The 15,033-nt window shown below is 37.8% G+C and overlaps 1 protein-coding gene across 1 annotated transcript; it reads right to left on the bottom strand.

Moving 5' to 3' along the window:
* Positions 1–1,897: 1,897 nt before the first annotated feature.
* LOC140228516 (cyclin-dependent kinase 1-like) lies at positions 1,898–13,531 on the bottom strand. The gene is made up of 8 exons (XM_072308750.1): positions 13,396–13,531; positions 12,168–12,271; positions 11,384–11,540; positions 10,380–10,500; positions 8,296–8,466; positions 7,348–7,511; positions 6,624–6,765; positions 1,898–4,835 (listed from the first exon to the last, which is right to left on the bottom strand). Exons 2-8 carry the CDS (start codon positions 12,202–12,204, stop codon positions 4,734–4,736), a joined length of 894 nt encoding a protein of 297 aa, XP_072164851.1. The 5' UTR covers positions 12,205–12,271; positions 13,396–13,531; the 3' UTR covers positions 1,898–4,733.
* Positions 13,532–15,033: the final 1,502 nt, after the last annotated feature.

Genomic DNA, 15,033 nt, shown 5'->3' with positions numbered 1-15,033 from the left:
TTACTTTATACCTTGTACAATATTAAACTTAAAACAGTTGGTAGGTTTTACCTCTCAACAAATTGTTGTCATGTGTTGTTCGTATCTTTTTCCAAAACCCAGATACATTGTATATATGTGGATTGAGTAAAAATAACAACATTAGTACAATTGTAAAACAGATCAGTGAAAGTTTGAGGAGAAATTGGTCAATCAGTTCAAAAGTTACAAATTTTTAGTTTCGTTGCCCTCATCGCAGGATTAGAAGACTACACAGGTTCATATTGTCACTCTGGACAACCACATTAAAAAAAAAAAAAATATCCAAAGTACACAAAATTTAATCTCTCATGGAAGGCTTATATTTTCTTCTCTGTAAATTGTTGTCCTTATCACAGGCACGATTTGTCACAATGACACATAATTTCTTTATGAAACACCCCCCAGAATGACTTCATGCACCGTAGTTGTAGTAGTCTCCCTATCCAGCGATGACAGCACAAAAACCATAAAAATTCATAACTTTTTTTATCGATGCCTGATTTCCCTCAGACTGTCATTGATGTGTTCTACATCTGTACTAATACTGCTGCTTTCACTGTATTGTATTGCATTTATTTTCCACATAAAATCAACATTTAAAAAAAAAAAATAAACAAACAATGATCAACAGTACTGTATTATCTGCAATACAGCTAGATTGCCCTGCTCAGCTGTGCCTACAAAACACTGTTCTGCCGAGTGGTCCAATCCACATGAATATTTTGGGCTTCTTGTATCTGTCGTGTGTGTACAGAGGCTCACCCACAAATCGACCAATACACTGAATACAGTGTAGTTACAACAGGAGAGCCTGACTCAATGCCTCATGACATGTGTGCTTGGCAGAAGCAGAACTTGGTACAGATGTGCATGTATTGAGAGGTTCTTTAAGTAGGGGTACATGTACAATGTATTATATTTTTGGTTGAGATGGCGATTCAGGTTTGAACTTTTTTGTGAGATACAGTAATTAGAAACCACTTTTATAAAATATTAAAGAACATACAATTCTAAGAGGAATGAAGTTTGATTGATGAAAATCAGTTTTTTAATGGCCGAGATATATAAAAACACAGCAAAACAAGGAGGTCAGAATAAATGAGGGGACCAACCTTTTATTATGACCTCTTTGTTTTTGGATATTTCATTCATTTCAAAAATGATATTCATCAGATAAACTTTTCATTCCTCTCAGAATTGTATGCTGTTTAATACATGCATTTCATGTGAGCAGGTTCTAATTACCTCACAGGAAGTACAAACCTGAATCCCCTTCTCAGCTCACACAATAGATGAGATGAGAATTCAGCTTTAAGCTTTTTGTGAGATACTTAGAAATCACTTTTTGAAATGTTAAAAAGCATTCAATTTTAAGAAGAATTTGAAGTATATTTGATGAAAATTCAGTTTGAAATGGCCGAGATCTCCAAAACAAAGTAAAACAAAGCGATCCTAATAGAGGATGGGTCCCACCTTCATCAGGATCGCTTTGTACACGTTGGCTATCTCAGCCATTTCAAAACCAGCTTTCATCAAATAAACGTAATTCCTCATAGAATTACAGTATTTCGTATGATGTTTCTCATTATCTAAAAAAAAAAAAAAAAAAAATAAGAAAAAATAAGTTGAAAATCTCAAGCCCCATCTCAAGCAAAACTGTATCATCCCTTTAACCAGGAAATTTGGGTCCAAAGAACAGGTATTCAGAAGCCACAAGTGAAAATAGACAATTTGTTCTGCAGGGACCAATATGCTGTACCAGGTATTTTGCAATGACGTGTGTATGTGTATCAAGTTTTCTCAGTGATATGACGGGGAAAATGGAAACACTACACTGTAACATATACCAAGGCATTCACATAACACAGAATTTCTTTGAAATTTTAACAACCTTCATTTAATTCTTTTTCTTTTTCAAATACTGTACAGGGATAATTAAAAGTACAAACAGACAGTGCTGTATCACTTTTATGTACTACAGAATATTACAACTGAATACAGACAGCTGCTTGTACCTCTTCACAGAATCAAAATTTGACCCAAGTGAAGGAGCTTGGCTTACCATATACACATTTTATGTACACACTAGGTCTAGAATATGTGCAAGGTTTGATATTTCAAACATGTTCACATGGACTGTACAAAATACATGTATGCACCATTGGTAAAATTTACATTATTCCACCCCATCCCCCAACCCCATGAAAAGAGATTCAGAAGTAGCTTGATACCTGTATTGCAACACACATGCAGTATCTTGTGTCATTTGGTTTTGGGCAAGTGTACCAACACCACCATCACCAAAAAAAAAAAAAGAAAAAAAGAAAAAGGAACATATGAAATTACTCAATGTGTGAGATATAGTCTTTCTCAACAGTACTGTATTGTACAAGTCACAGATCTAAGACAAGGAGTTACATCTTCCTCGTCCAACTCAATTGTCAAGTTTAGACATTGGAAGCCTATTAAGAAGAGACTAGATATAACTAGAATTGTGTTCCCTACCCTGGTCCCAACTTTGTACGAGAATTTCATACAGTTATATTATTTGTATGTTATATTCTTGTGAGAATTTACTACAAAACAAAAAAAATTTCAAGAAAGAAGAAAGTAATTCCAGACTAATTATCATGATTCTACTGCCTCTTTGTTTGACTTCCAGTGATCTTGTTATTGCATCATCATTTGGCAAAACAAAACAATTTTTATGTTTATGTTTGAAATTTATCATGTAAGACCAAGGAACTTCACAGAAAATTCATTCAATTACGAAGTGACACTTTGATCGGTTCTGGAATGAATAGTTCATACACACAGCATGATTTACTTCATCAAAATTGCTTCCTTCACCAAAACTTGTCTCAATTGGTCATGTAGCTGAACAATTTACGCTTAGTTTCTGTGGTGAAAACTATGTAATTTGTTTTATCTACACATTACTTGTAAATTTGTGAGAAGAAATTAAGCAGTACAGACAGCAGGTGTAAACACTGACATCTTTTGACAAAGCAGTTTCCAACTTATATGAGCTGTATGGATGTGTAAGAGCAAAGATTTGAAAGTGCTTCAAACTTGTTGTGCAGTAAGAACAGGTAACACACACACACAAAAAAGAAAGAGAACCAACTGATGCTTTCCCTAACAAAAATGAGGAAAGAAATCATCAACCTCTGCCAAGTCGATCTGGTACAAGTCAAAAAGTTGGCTGAGTCAAAGGAAAAATTATACATGTGTCCCGAATGGATTAAATGTGTTCGTTCTACTGTATTGGCAAGTTGAAATTCATGTAAAGCGTAATCTGAAGGATTCCCTTTGTACCCGTTCGATTTGACTTACGCAAGGTTGACTGTACATTGTGTGGGTATACGGATGCATCTAACACAATTCTACATTCAGACATGTCAATCAAGGATTGTACCCATGTACATGAACAGTAATTTTGAGCAAAAGCAGTGAGAAAAGACAAAATATCAGTGAAAGCACACACAGAATTAAATGGTACGAAGAACCACAAGATGAAAACTCCATTACGGTCTTGTGACAGCCGTCCCACTACCCGAGAACTCCCCATATGTCTACAAAGAGGGTTGTGAAATTTACTTTTTACTGAAGTCGTTACCTTCCTTTCAGAGGAATGGAAGACATGTTTCTGCAACTCCTCAAAGAACCAGTGTGTAAATATTTCGGTTTTGTTGAAAATGAATACAAATTGAAATAAAAACTTTATAGACTGTTGTAAATTTCACAAACGAGTATGACAAATGTGACCAAGGGTCATCCAAAATTGGCAATATCTTTCCTCCTACCATAACCTACAATTCACGATGTAGTCTAATTTGTACAAAGACTATGTTACACATGTATGTAATTCAGAGTGCAATGTGGAACTGCTATTTCTATGGTGACTGAAAAATGTGTCATAAGAGATAATCTAGAATTTCAGTTGTCTGTCTCTGTCTGAACTTGGATTTTAGAATTTGAGATGGTTTCTGGCTTGCTGCATCAGTTTGACTGCTCTTATTCACAATCAGCTCACATCTGGGTGGCTTCTCTATTCTCACTTGATGCAGAAAGTGCATTGTATGTGAACTACAGGGAGACCCTGCTTTTTGATGAGGTTGCATGGACTCATTTTTAGCTCATTATGACTTGTACCTCATTGTAAACATATTAAAACGAGACAAGCTTGACACAGTACTGCACAGAATGTAGAATCAAGACGGCCAAATTCACCTCATTAGAAGCAGCACCCCGGTGTAAGCAAGCTCATCAAAACGGGGTTCTCCTGTATTTCATCTGCAGTGAGAGGGCACAGAATGTGCTTTATGTTCTGATTTCTTTTCTGAATGAAACACCCATCCTTGCTAGATTCATTCACACTTTTCTCACAAACTGTCTGACGCACTTTTACCAAATGCTCCAATCAGCATAATTCAAACACAGCTACACCAACATGAATTTCACTTAACGCTTATAATCTCTACCATCACACAAATGAATTTCTCAATTGGGGAAAAACCCATGTACAGAGCATAATTCTCTGCAGCATTGACGTCGATGTGACTCCATGTGCAATATCTTCTGTCCTCTCCTCACAGATAATACGAATTCAGAAACAACATCAACGAAAAATACCAGTAGATCAATATCAGTCTTGGAATAAATATAGATGTTGAGCAAGAGCGAGAGTGAGAGGTGGAGAGGCCAGTCCACTAGCTGATTGGCATAATTCGCTCTTGGAGGTCGTCAAAGTAGGAATGCTTCATTATTGCTTTGGCTGTGATGCGCTGGGAAGGGTTGTACGCCAACATTTTCTGCAGAGAACGATAGAGGAAGAGGCAAACAATAAAAATGCTTGTCAAAGCATTATCATGCCAGGCAAAAATGATACACTGAGTTACAGGAGTTGATTTGTGTCATTCTCGACCTTTCCTGCAAGTTTCATTCAAATACGTTCACAACTTTTTTAGTTATTTTGCAAACAGAAAAACCAACGCCGATGATCACTTTACCTCCTCCTTCCTATGCGGAGGTAATAACAGACAAACAGGAACTCAGAGTGACTGAATATTCATGGTACATTACCATGTCTAAATATCCAACACAGAAGTACTCTCAATGACAGTTCAAATGCATTTCATTTTATATGCATTAGTATTTACTACAGTGGACTTCCGTTATAACGAAGTCCTCGGGACCGGCAGTTTTCTTTCGTTATATCAAAATTTCGTTATAACCTAACAAATCAACAATAAAAAACATAGAGCCGATAATGCTACGGCCTGAATTTTTATTTCGTTGTAACCAGAATTTTGTTTAATAACCGTGTTCGTTATAACAGGAGTGCACTGTAATCCACAAAATGAAATCAAAAATGTGCGTCAGTCACATCAAATTATTTCACTCTACTCATCAAAGTCAAGTTGAACATGGGAGTGACCTGGCACTCTTTAAAACAAGGAAAAGTAGAAATTACGCGGTGCGTAATATATGTCCCCGCCGGAAGTAGCATTTAGTAGCAAAATGTACAATATAGGTAAAAAGATCAAGGTCAAAGGTCATAGAAGTCAAAGGTCAAAATTCTATGTAGAAGTTTTGAAGCCCTCACCTAGTGCCATCACATAAAAGCAAACGGAATCGAAATCGGGTTAGAAATGGCGAAGGAGTAGCATTTTGTAGCCAATGTACAATATAGGTAAAAAATCAAGGTCAAAGGTCAAAGAAGTCAAAGGACAAAATTCTGTGTAGAAGTTTTGAAGCCCTCACCTAGTGCCATCACATAAAGCAAACGGAATCGAAATCGGGTTAGAAATGGCGAAGGAGTAGCATTTAATAGCAAAATGTACAATACAGGTCAAAAATCAAGGTCAGAGGTCAAAGAAGTCAAAGGTCAAAATTCTGTGTAGAAGTTTTGAAGCCCTCACCAAGTGCCATCACTTAAAGCAAACGGAATTGAAATCGGGTTACAAATGGCGAAGGAGTAGCATTTTGTAGCAAAATGTACAATTTAGGTCAAAAATCAAGGTCAAAGGTCAAAGAAGTCAAAGGTCAAAATTCTGTGTAGAAGTTTTGAAGCCCTCACCTAGTGCCATCATATAAAGCAAACGGAATCGAAATCGGGTTAGAAATGGCGAAGGAGTAGCATTTTGTAGCCAATGTACAATATAGGCAAAAAATCAAGGTCAAAGGTCAAAGAAGTCAAAGGTCAAAATTCTGTGTAGAAGTTTTGAAGCCCTCACCTAGTGCCATCATATAAAGCAAACGGAATCAAAATCGGGTTAGAAATGGCGAAGGAGTAGCATTTTGAAGCAAAATGTACAATATAGGTCAAAGGTCAAGGTCAAAGGTCACAACTGAAATTCTTTATAGAAGTTTCAAAGCTCCCATGTAGTGCTATCATATAAAGTAAACAGAATCAAAATCGGGTTAGAAATGGCGAAGGAGTAGCATTTTGAACATTTTGATCACACACGGACGCACGGACGGACGCACGGACGGACACACAGACACACACACGTACGGAGCCCGTTTCATAGTCCCCTGCTCGAACTCGTTCGGCGGGGACAAAAACTGGGATGAACCTAATGAAGGCAGTATCTCACCCTGAGAAGGTCTAGGCCTGTAGCTTCCATCCCCTTCACTGCCCCTTTCAGGTTCTCATTTGTCCACTTGGGAAACGTTGGCTTGTAGTCCGGTAGCTGAGTCACTCCAGGCCAGACTTCTTCAGTGGGTGTTCCAAGAGTCCTGTATATATAGATTATTTCAATATTTCAGAAGACAACACAAACCTTAGAAAGGTATGGAATCATAATACATTGTACCATTTCTAAACTTTACATTTTCAAAGTGAAAGTCCCTAAAACACTGACTCACTGGAAATCCTACTGCATACACATAACTTTTTTTTTCTCTTAATTTTGACATAAACACCTATGAAAACCCTTAAAATGTACTGACATTTATTTTCATTATCTCTCATACCTGTCTTATATTGCCATTATGTGATGCTATTCAATCAAGTCCAGTGATGAAGACAAACAATTTTACCAATATTATGGATTCACTGAAAAGAAGAATCCAGAGGTAGACCAAAACTACTAGCAAGTCAAGATTTGATTTGCAAATGTGATAAGAGAAGATGCACATACCAATGACTTGTCTTATTTCATACATGTGTATTCTGTTTCCCTCATGGCTTTACTTTCATATGAAAAAGTCTTTCAATTAGATCAGAAATGAGTCTATTTTTAGCCAACTCTGGACATTAAAAATGATCTACATGGAATAAAAATGAAATTGGTGTGAGGTTTTTGGGCTCAGTCTGACCTGAAAATTCTGAAGAGCTGGTCGATCTCTGAGTCGCCATGAAAGAGGGGCCTCTTTGTCACCATCTCAGCAAAGATGCAGCCCACGCTCCAGATGTCAATGGGACAGGCATACCGCGTGGAACCAAGCAGGACTTCGGGTGCACGGTACCAGAGAGTTACAACCTGTTATGCAGAGATCATGTCACAGGGAAACATTAAGCAATAATATTTACACTGATTCTGTTGCAGCAACTGTAATTCTGTCTTGATTTTCATGGTAACCATGTTATGTTAGTAAGGCAATGCATTATTTGAAGTTGAATGAGTCTAAATGATTAAACACATATTTAGTTTTGACCATTTATAGATCATAAAGCAACCTTTATCTAAACTGGCACGTAAGATATGATTTTTGTTTGTTTGTTTGTCTACGGATATGATCCTGAATACTGCATAAAAGATATGTGGTCTACATTGCCAGAAAAAAAAAAAACCAAAAAAAAAAAAACAGCAGCATTGAAGGAAAAGTTGTTTACTCATAAATCTCTTTGTGCACAATTTTGAATTTTCTATGAAAGTTTGACAAATCGAAGTTGCATTTTCTGGTGAAATGTGTTCAAAAGCAAAAAAAAAAAAAAAACACAAACAAACAAAAAACAAACAAACAAACAAACAAACAAACAAACAACCCTGTAACTAGTGAATTGACTAGTAAGTTGTACATGCATTACATTGAAGTATTCAAGCACACAAAGCACTTTACTTATCACTCTGACGCTCCTCTGTGCTTGTTCAGGTTTCTTGCATAAGGGCAAATGTGAAAGTATTCTCCACCTCCATAACTAGGCTATCTGACAGGAGCCTGAGTGAATCCTATAATTTATAGCCCCATACACACTATGTATGGGTGGAGGTACAAAAATGCTTGTAATGAAGGATGGTGCAGAGAAGAAAAGTGAGATCTAACCTCATGTGTGTAGACTCGGACTGGGATGCCAAATGCCCTCGCTAGTCCAAAATCGGCCAGCTTGATGATGCCGTTGTTGTCGATGAGGAGATTCTGTGGCTTAAGGTCGCGGTGGAGGATGCGCCGGGAGTGACAGAAGAGGATGCCGTCCACAATTTGATGAGTGTAGCTCTGTAACAACAAGTATTTGACATTTTAACAAAATGAGAAAAGAAAAACCGGACCATGACCTAGAAGTGGATGGTAAGGGCACAATACTGTAAAAGTGGATATTTTCACGTGACTAATTTTTTTCGCGCTTGGCCAGGTAAGAAGAGTTTCGCGTGTTTTTAATTTCGCGCTAGCTTCTGGTTGCGCGAAATCTGCGAAAATTTCAACACCGTGAAAATTTCCACTTTTACAGTACGCAAACCTAAAAAAAACAACAAACGAGATATATCTTCATGCCATCATCACCACCTTGTGAATTTTCATGTAGAGTTAGTCGGACACTGGATTGACTTCAAATTTAGCACCAGTGCTGTTGTAGGTGCTATTTCAACATCAGCACCGGCAATAATCCTGAACTTGATTTCAGTTGGTGTTAGCAGGCCTATCAGTTGACCTAAAAAGGATGTGGATCCTGTAGCTAGTGATGAGATGTCAGTGTTGAATGCCGTCTGCTGGTCTGAGCTCTACTATTTGTTTCATGATTCAAGTGTTTTGTCTCCAATGGTTGATTAATCATGTGTTAGCCTGTAGGGATTATTCAATTTATAATCTTAGCTTTGGTGTTGGTGCTAGCTTGGTTACAAATAAGAGACATTACATCAAGTTTTAATGCATAGCCTACGTATGCTAATGCAAGCCACAATGGGAATATACATTCAAGACATGGCCACATAAATGTGAACCTGAGAGTAAAAAAGCAAGTTATATATTTTTGAGAAGTTGGAATCCGCCCCCCCCCTCGACGTTTCGCGCTATAATTCTGTTACGCGAGAAGGCCTCGTCGCGAGGCTTCTTGACTTTGTTTGTTCAAGTCTCGCGCAACTTTTGAGACCAAATTTGCGACGCCCGCGCGTACTTTTGCGAAGCCACGCCCATTTTTGTAACGGAATGTCGCCCCAAAACGGGCACAATTTTGTGATTTTGTGTACATTTCCTATGGAAAACAGTGCTCTGTCGTGAAAGTCATAAAAACCTGATTATTTTTACAATTAATCACTTTCATTGATTAGTTTTGTGCTAATTATGGTAGAAAAGTGGTCAGTGACAATTTCCAATGAAAAAACAAAGAAAAAACAAAAGTTAAAAAACAAAGAAATACATAAGAAATTAAATGAATTTTTGAAGTTTTTGTGATGTACAATCGTTGAATATGCTGCAACAGATTTACAGACCAAAAATTAGACTGTCAATGCTTTTAATTAGGCTAAAATATGATCTTGAGCTTAATTTGCATAATTAATTAATTAAAATTAGAAATTGATTGTTTCAAAAAATCTTATGACACAATCTTGTAGATTATGACGCAGGTCTCACGCAAAATTTCATCGCGATCGCGCCACCGATGGCCGAGATCTCAGGGGGGGGGGGGGGGTGGGGCGGAATCCACCCCCCCGCCTGAGCATAGCCAAAAAAGCCCGGCCCCCTTTAGGGTTAAATCAAATGCAATCACCGTTCTTTGTCATGCATTTCCAGCAAGATCTCACGGATTTAGTGGCGATGTAAATGCTACACCAGGTGTCAGATATAAATACTTAGGGTCAGCATAAATTGCTTTGTTGGAGCTTGATATGATGAAGTTGCTTAATAGATATGATAATAACAGCACCAGCACCAAACTGAATATCACACATTCTTGCAGTTGAGTTGCAATGAAAATGTCCATGCACACCAGCCACCTACAGAGTTTCTTTGATAATGTTCACAGTAGCTTCCTGATGCCCCCGCTTTCTTTTGAGTTTCTTACATGGAACAATGGTAACTAACAAGCTGCAGTGCTGCAGAAAATGTTCCTGGAATACTACTGTCAGTCGCACGTGTGACATAATCTGGACTAAACTAATCAGAGGAAGTCAGAAGGGCTGCAGTTTGTTCACCTTGACGAGTGCTGGCTCCATCTGCTTGCCCTTCAGAGTTTCCATGTATTTCTTGAGGTCCATGGTGAGGAACTCAAACACCAAGTAAAGCTTGTTGGGCTCCATTAGTACATCCTGTAGACTGTGGATGGAAAAAAAAAAAAAAGTTATTTTTCTCTTGCCATTAGCAGGTCGGCCAACATCCCCACATCCAAATCGCGGAGATTCCACACAGCAATCAGGTAGATATCTGTGTGTTACATGCATTTCAATGGACAATTATGTTTCCAAAATCAGGGAGATTTTAATATTCTCTTATTCAGACATGAAAAGATTTTGACATTTTCATGGAGACTCCTGCAGAATCAGGGAGACCTGGCAGCTCTGCATTAGCAGGTGACTGCAATGCACTGCCACATTGCACATGACAAGGTACAATTATTGTATACATATATTTCCATATGTGAAGGGGGCAGGTATACAGTGACAATATATAAATCTAACATCATGTATTCCCAGATTGAAAAACATACTTTTTCATATTCTTTTTTTAGATAATATTCTTCTGTATTCATTCTGAAAGCAATCCTTTATAGTTCAGACTATTTGTTGTTGTTTTTTGAAATTCATTCAAGAAAAATTGAATCAAGATGCATCCCCTGTCACTTCATATCCTTTCAGCAGAAAACTTGAGTCAAAGTGCTGCATTAGTGCTTGCCCGATTGTCCAGGGCAAGTGAAAACCAAAGTTGGGCAAATGTTTTGGAACAATAAGAAAAATGCTTGCCTGAATTGGGCAAGCAAAAAGTTTTGAAGACAACTTCTTTTTTTTTTTCTTGCTCCCCCTCCCCCAAGTGATTAAAAAAAAAAGAAGTTATATGTTACCCTGTGAGTTACCATGTCTAGAGAAGGCCCCTTCCATCATGCCTTTTTCATTTGTCTTTTCAATGTCACAAGTGTATGTGTACAGCCACTGCCCCTCCCAGTATACCCCCATACAGGCAGAAAGGTACATGATGCACTCACAGAACAATGTTGGGGTGTTGGAGCTCCTTTAGAAGAGAGATTTCTCTGATGGCAGTACTGGGAACACCTTCTTCCTCGCTCTCTAAACGGATCTTCTTCAGTGCAACGATGTTTCCAGTTGTCTTGTGTCTACCTTTATACACCACTCCATACGTACCTGGATTGTTGTGTATAGGTGAAAATAAATCAGATTAACTTTAATAGAGTGTATTGGCCTTAGATTATATTGAAGCTTTAGCTGGAAGAAGAAAAAAAATGATCAATTTAAACTAAATGGGACTGGGCTCAAGAACAATTGGGATATATACAGACATATCAGCGGTTTGCAACAATTGCAAATCAACAGATCAGTTTAAGAGTAATCATGGTTTATTTTCAAAACATGGTGGATTGACAACTCAACAAAGTGAAGAAAAAGAAAAATATTAATAACAAGCAATCTGGCTAGATATTTTGATATTGATAGAGATGAACAAAACTCCTTACCTTTACATGACAGTCAACTTTCTTCACTGTATGAAAGACACATTAATATAATGTGTGTGAGAGAGCAGCAATCTAGATTGTGAAATGTCAAACTTTGACATCCACATGACCATTTGAAAGATTCAGGCTCCAATCCCATAATGCATTATTTTACTTTGTAATCAGTGTATAAACAATGTTACACAATGCAGAATAATTCAATAATGTGCAAGTATACACTGTTATCTGTAGTTTGGCTACAAAAGTAGGAATGTTTGAAATTGTTTCCTCTTACTTAGTCTTTACTCTTAGTGCTTACCTTCCCCAAGTTTTTCAATTTTGACAAAATCCTCCATGTTTGATGTGTGATCTAGGTGTGGCTGTTTTCACAGAAACAGCTGTGCTGAGAGCGGAAATCTGTACCTGTGAGGGGAGAATGGGAAGAACACAAAAAGACCGGTATCATAAATGGTATGGTCCTACTATATGGATGTACAATAGTGAGCCATGAATATACATTGGTGAATCTAACATTATTCATGGCCTCAATTCATGAACGGAGTACAATCTTGTCCATGGTTTAGAATCTATAACCACAATGATGGACAAAGACCATGGGGCACCAAGTGTCGCATGGAATATTTCATTACTAAATCAGTCATTTCTTTACAAAATAATAAACAGGGGATCTCAGAGTCATACATCATGAGCATCTCGCCCCGAGGTAGCTATCCGAGGGTCTCATGAGCACCCCCGCCATGCTCATGAGGAGGGATACTTACGAACTACCGTCTGTCCGGAGGAATCTTTTATTTTACTTAACGTTGTTAGGCCTGGACCTATTTATTATTTTTTTTTTTGACATTATATCACTCTCCTCCCAGCTCCGGGAGGGGATCCGTGAAGCCAGACGCAATCTCCACGGAACATATCCCCACCGCACCAACCAGATACAGACCGATCTTTTGGTCAACTTACGAACAGGAGGAGCCCCCCTCGAGGCTCATGAGCGAGCACAGCTAGGCTACCAGGACTAAAAAATGGACATCGCCTATTTTGGGAGTGCACACTATAACCATGAATTAAATAAATGATTGGGGTTTCACTTTGACGGTTCTCGTCCTGATGTTTCTTACTAACGTTAGAATAGGGCCTATTAGCGGCCGGGCCTGCCTTTTTTTAAAGGAGGGATTTCGTAACGCCGCAAAACTGATTTTTCGGACAACATCAAACGAGTTTTAGTGACTATTTGTATGATCAGGGCCCCGTCTTATAAAGCCTTCAAATCAATCACAAGTCCCCAAATCAATCGCAACTTGCATTGCAGCTCACAAGAAACTTGTGATTGATTTCTATCACTAGGCCTACACAAGTCTTTATAAGACAGGCCCCAGTTCTAACTTAGTTAAATGGCAGCCTTGTGAACGGAGAACAGTTTCAAATCGCTTGACTGTTGACCATTTATTTCTCCTCCATTCAATAGACAGAACTTTAGAAGCTACCAAGAAACATATCAAACATTTTGACCCAAACAACAGACAACTTACTAGTGGACGACAATTCGAGGATTGATCCGGGGAAATGTTAGAAATGTTGGAAGCATTTAACTCGGTGAAACGCGATGATCTCGTCGCGATGGCAAGAAACCAGCGGTGGATTCTCTACGTACGTCTGGCAGTCACAGCATACATCACTTGAATAAATGCGTACAATGTGTTTTTGCACATAACACAGTACACGTATATAGCATGCACAATGAATGGGTGATCCCTAAGCGCTGCGTACACACTCGTTGTGTAGCAGATGCTCGTGTACAGATTGTAAACGCCGCCGTTTCGAAGGAACCAATCAACAAAGCGGAGCTGATCGTTTTGACCAATCAGCTTCATCCATAGGTTGCTTAAACGGAGGAAGTGGGTTTACCGAGCTAGGTCAAGTAGTATAAATATTCATGAGCATTGGACTCCTGCTTAATGAATATTTATTACAGCGAGATGGCTGATGTTGTTGTTACTGTTGTGTAAATTTGAGGTGACTTTGAACTTTGAATTTTGAATTTCAACTTTCAACTTTATTTCTTTCGATCCCTTCCGGAGTATGAGAAATGTAACACATTAATATTGTACAACATAAAACGATAAAAAATGGCAGTTTTGAAAACTCTACCTTATATATAAGGTTTTTATAAGAACAAGGATATAAAGGACATTAAATACGATAAGTTTATAAAGAGACAAAAAGGTATAAACATTTCTTCAAAAAGAATTAGGAACTAAATTGTAATATGGCACCTTCATAAATTGTAGGGGCCTATTCATTATTGAATGACTCATTCATTTTCGAAGCATTTGTCCTAATTATGCATTTCTTTGGAAAATAGACGTCCCGTTCCTTGGAGAAGTACTTGTACTGGAACAGAATGAAACTCATCACCAGTCAAACCAACACTACACAAGGTACACAATCTGCTTGACCTTGGTGATCCTTTAATTTATACCGTCCACTCCCGCAGCGAAAGGTACAATACATTTCTATTATCCTCACTATCACATTTGTGGTTAAAATGCTAATTATTATTCTGTAAAAATCCATTCTAAAGTTCAAACACTGGCCATTGCCATTTACATCACTCAAGCCAGTCTTGTCTATCAATATCTTTCAGTCGAAGATCGATTGCACGTTTTAACCACTTGAAGTCAATAATTTAGTGACTAGTATCCCTGCATTCTCCAAAACGTTCTTCAAAATCACTTCTATATGAACGTTGATACATTCATTATGAGCTCCCTCGTGAAGACATTACATTATCATTAAAATGTATATTTTATAACAATGCTTGATTTGTTTAAGATTCATTTTAGTGTGATTTGATACTAGCATTGTCTGGGGCAAATTGTTTGTATCATGGTCCCATTTCCCCTTGAAAACAACAAACAATATAGTTCTAGATACCACCTATTAGAACAACAAAGGAAAAAAAAAACATTCTCGATATCATCATGTATCGCCTTGATTAACTTGTAAAGCGTACAAGACAATTTAGTTTATTTTCCAGTAAGTAAACTACACTAAAAGTTCAATATGTTCATATTCGCTGTTTATTTGAGTTTGTAATTACGGTAGTCTGGCTTTCAGACCGTCTACTCTTACTATGTACTAGTAGTTCCCCACTGAACTCTATCTAA

Source organism: Diadema setosum, chromosome 5 (assembly GCF_964275005.1).
Source record: "Diadema setosum chromosome 5, eeDiaSeto1, whole genome shotgun sequence".
Lineage (NCBI taxonomy): Eukaryota > Metazoa > Echinodermata > Echinoidea > Diadematoida > Diadematidae > Diadema > Diadema setosum.
Note: the sequence above shows the minus strand (reverse complement) of the source record. Positions and strands in the feature narration are given on the sequence as shown.

Excerpts from the sequence above, each read along its gene's own strand:
- LOC140228516 (XM_072308750.1), bottom strand. The coding sequence starts at position 12,204 with ATGGAGGATTTTGTCAAAATTGAAAAACTTGGGGAAG. Across the intron at positions 10,501-11,383 it reads CAACACCCCAACATTGTTCT|TCTACAGGATGTACTAATGG; the intron begins GTGAGTGCATCA and ends TTCCATCCACAG. Across the intron at positions 6,766-7,347 it reads CAGCTCTTCAGAATTTTCAG|GACTCTTGGAACACCCACTG; the intron begins GTCAGACTGAGC and ends CTATATATACAG.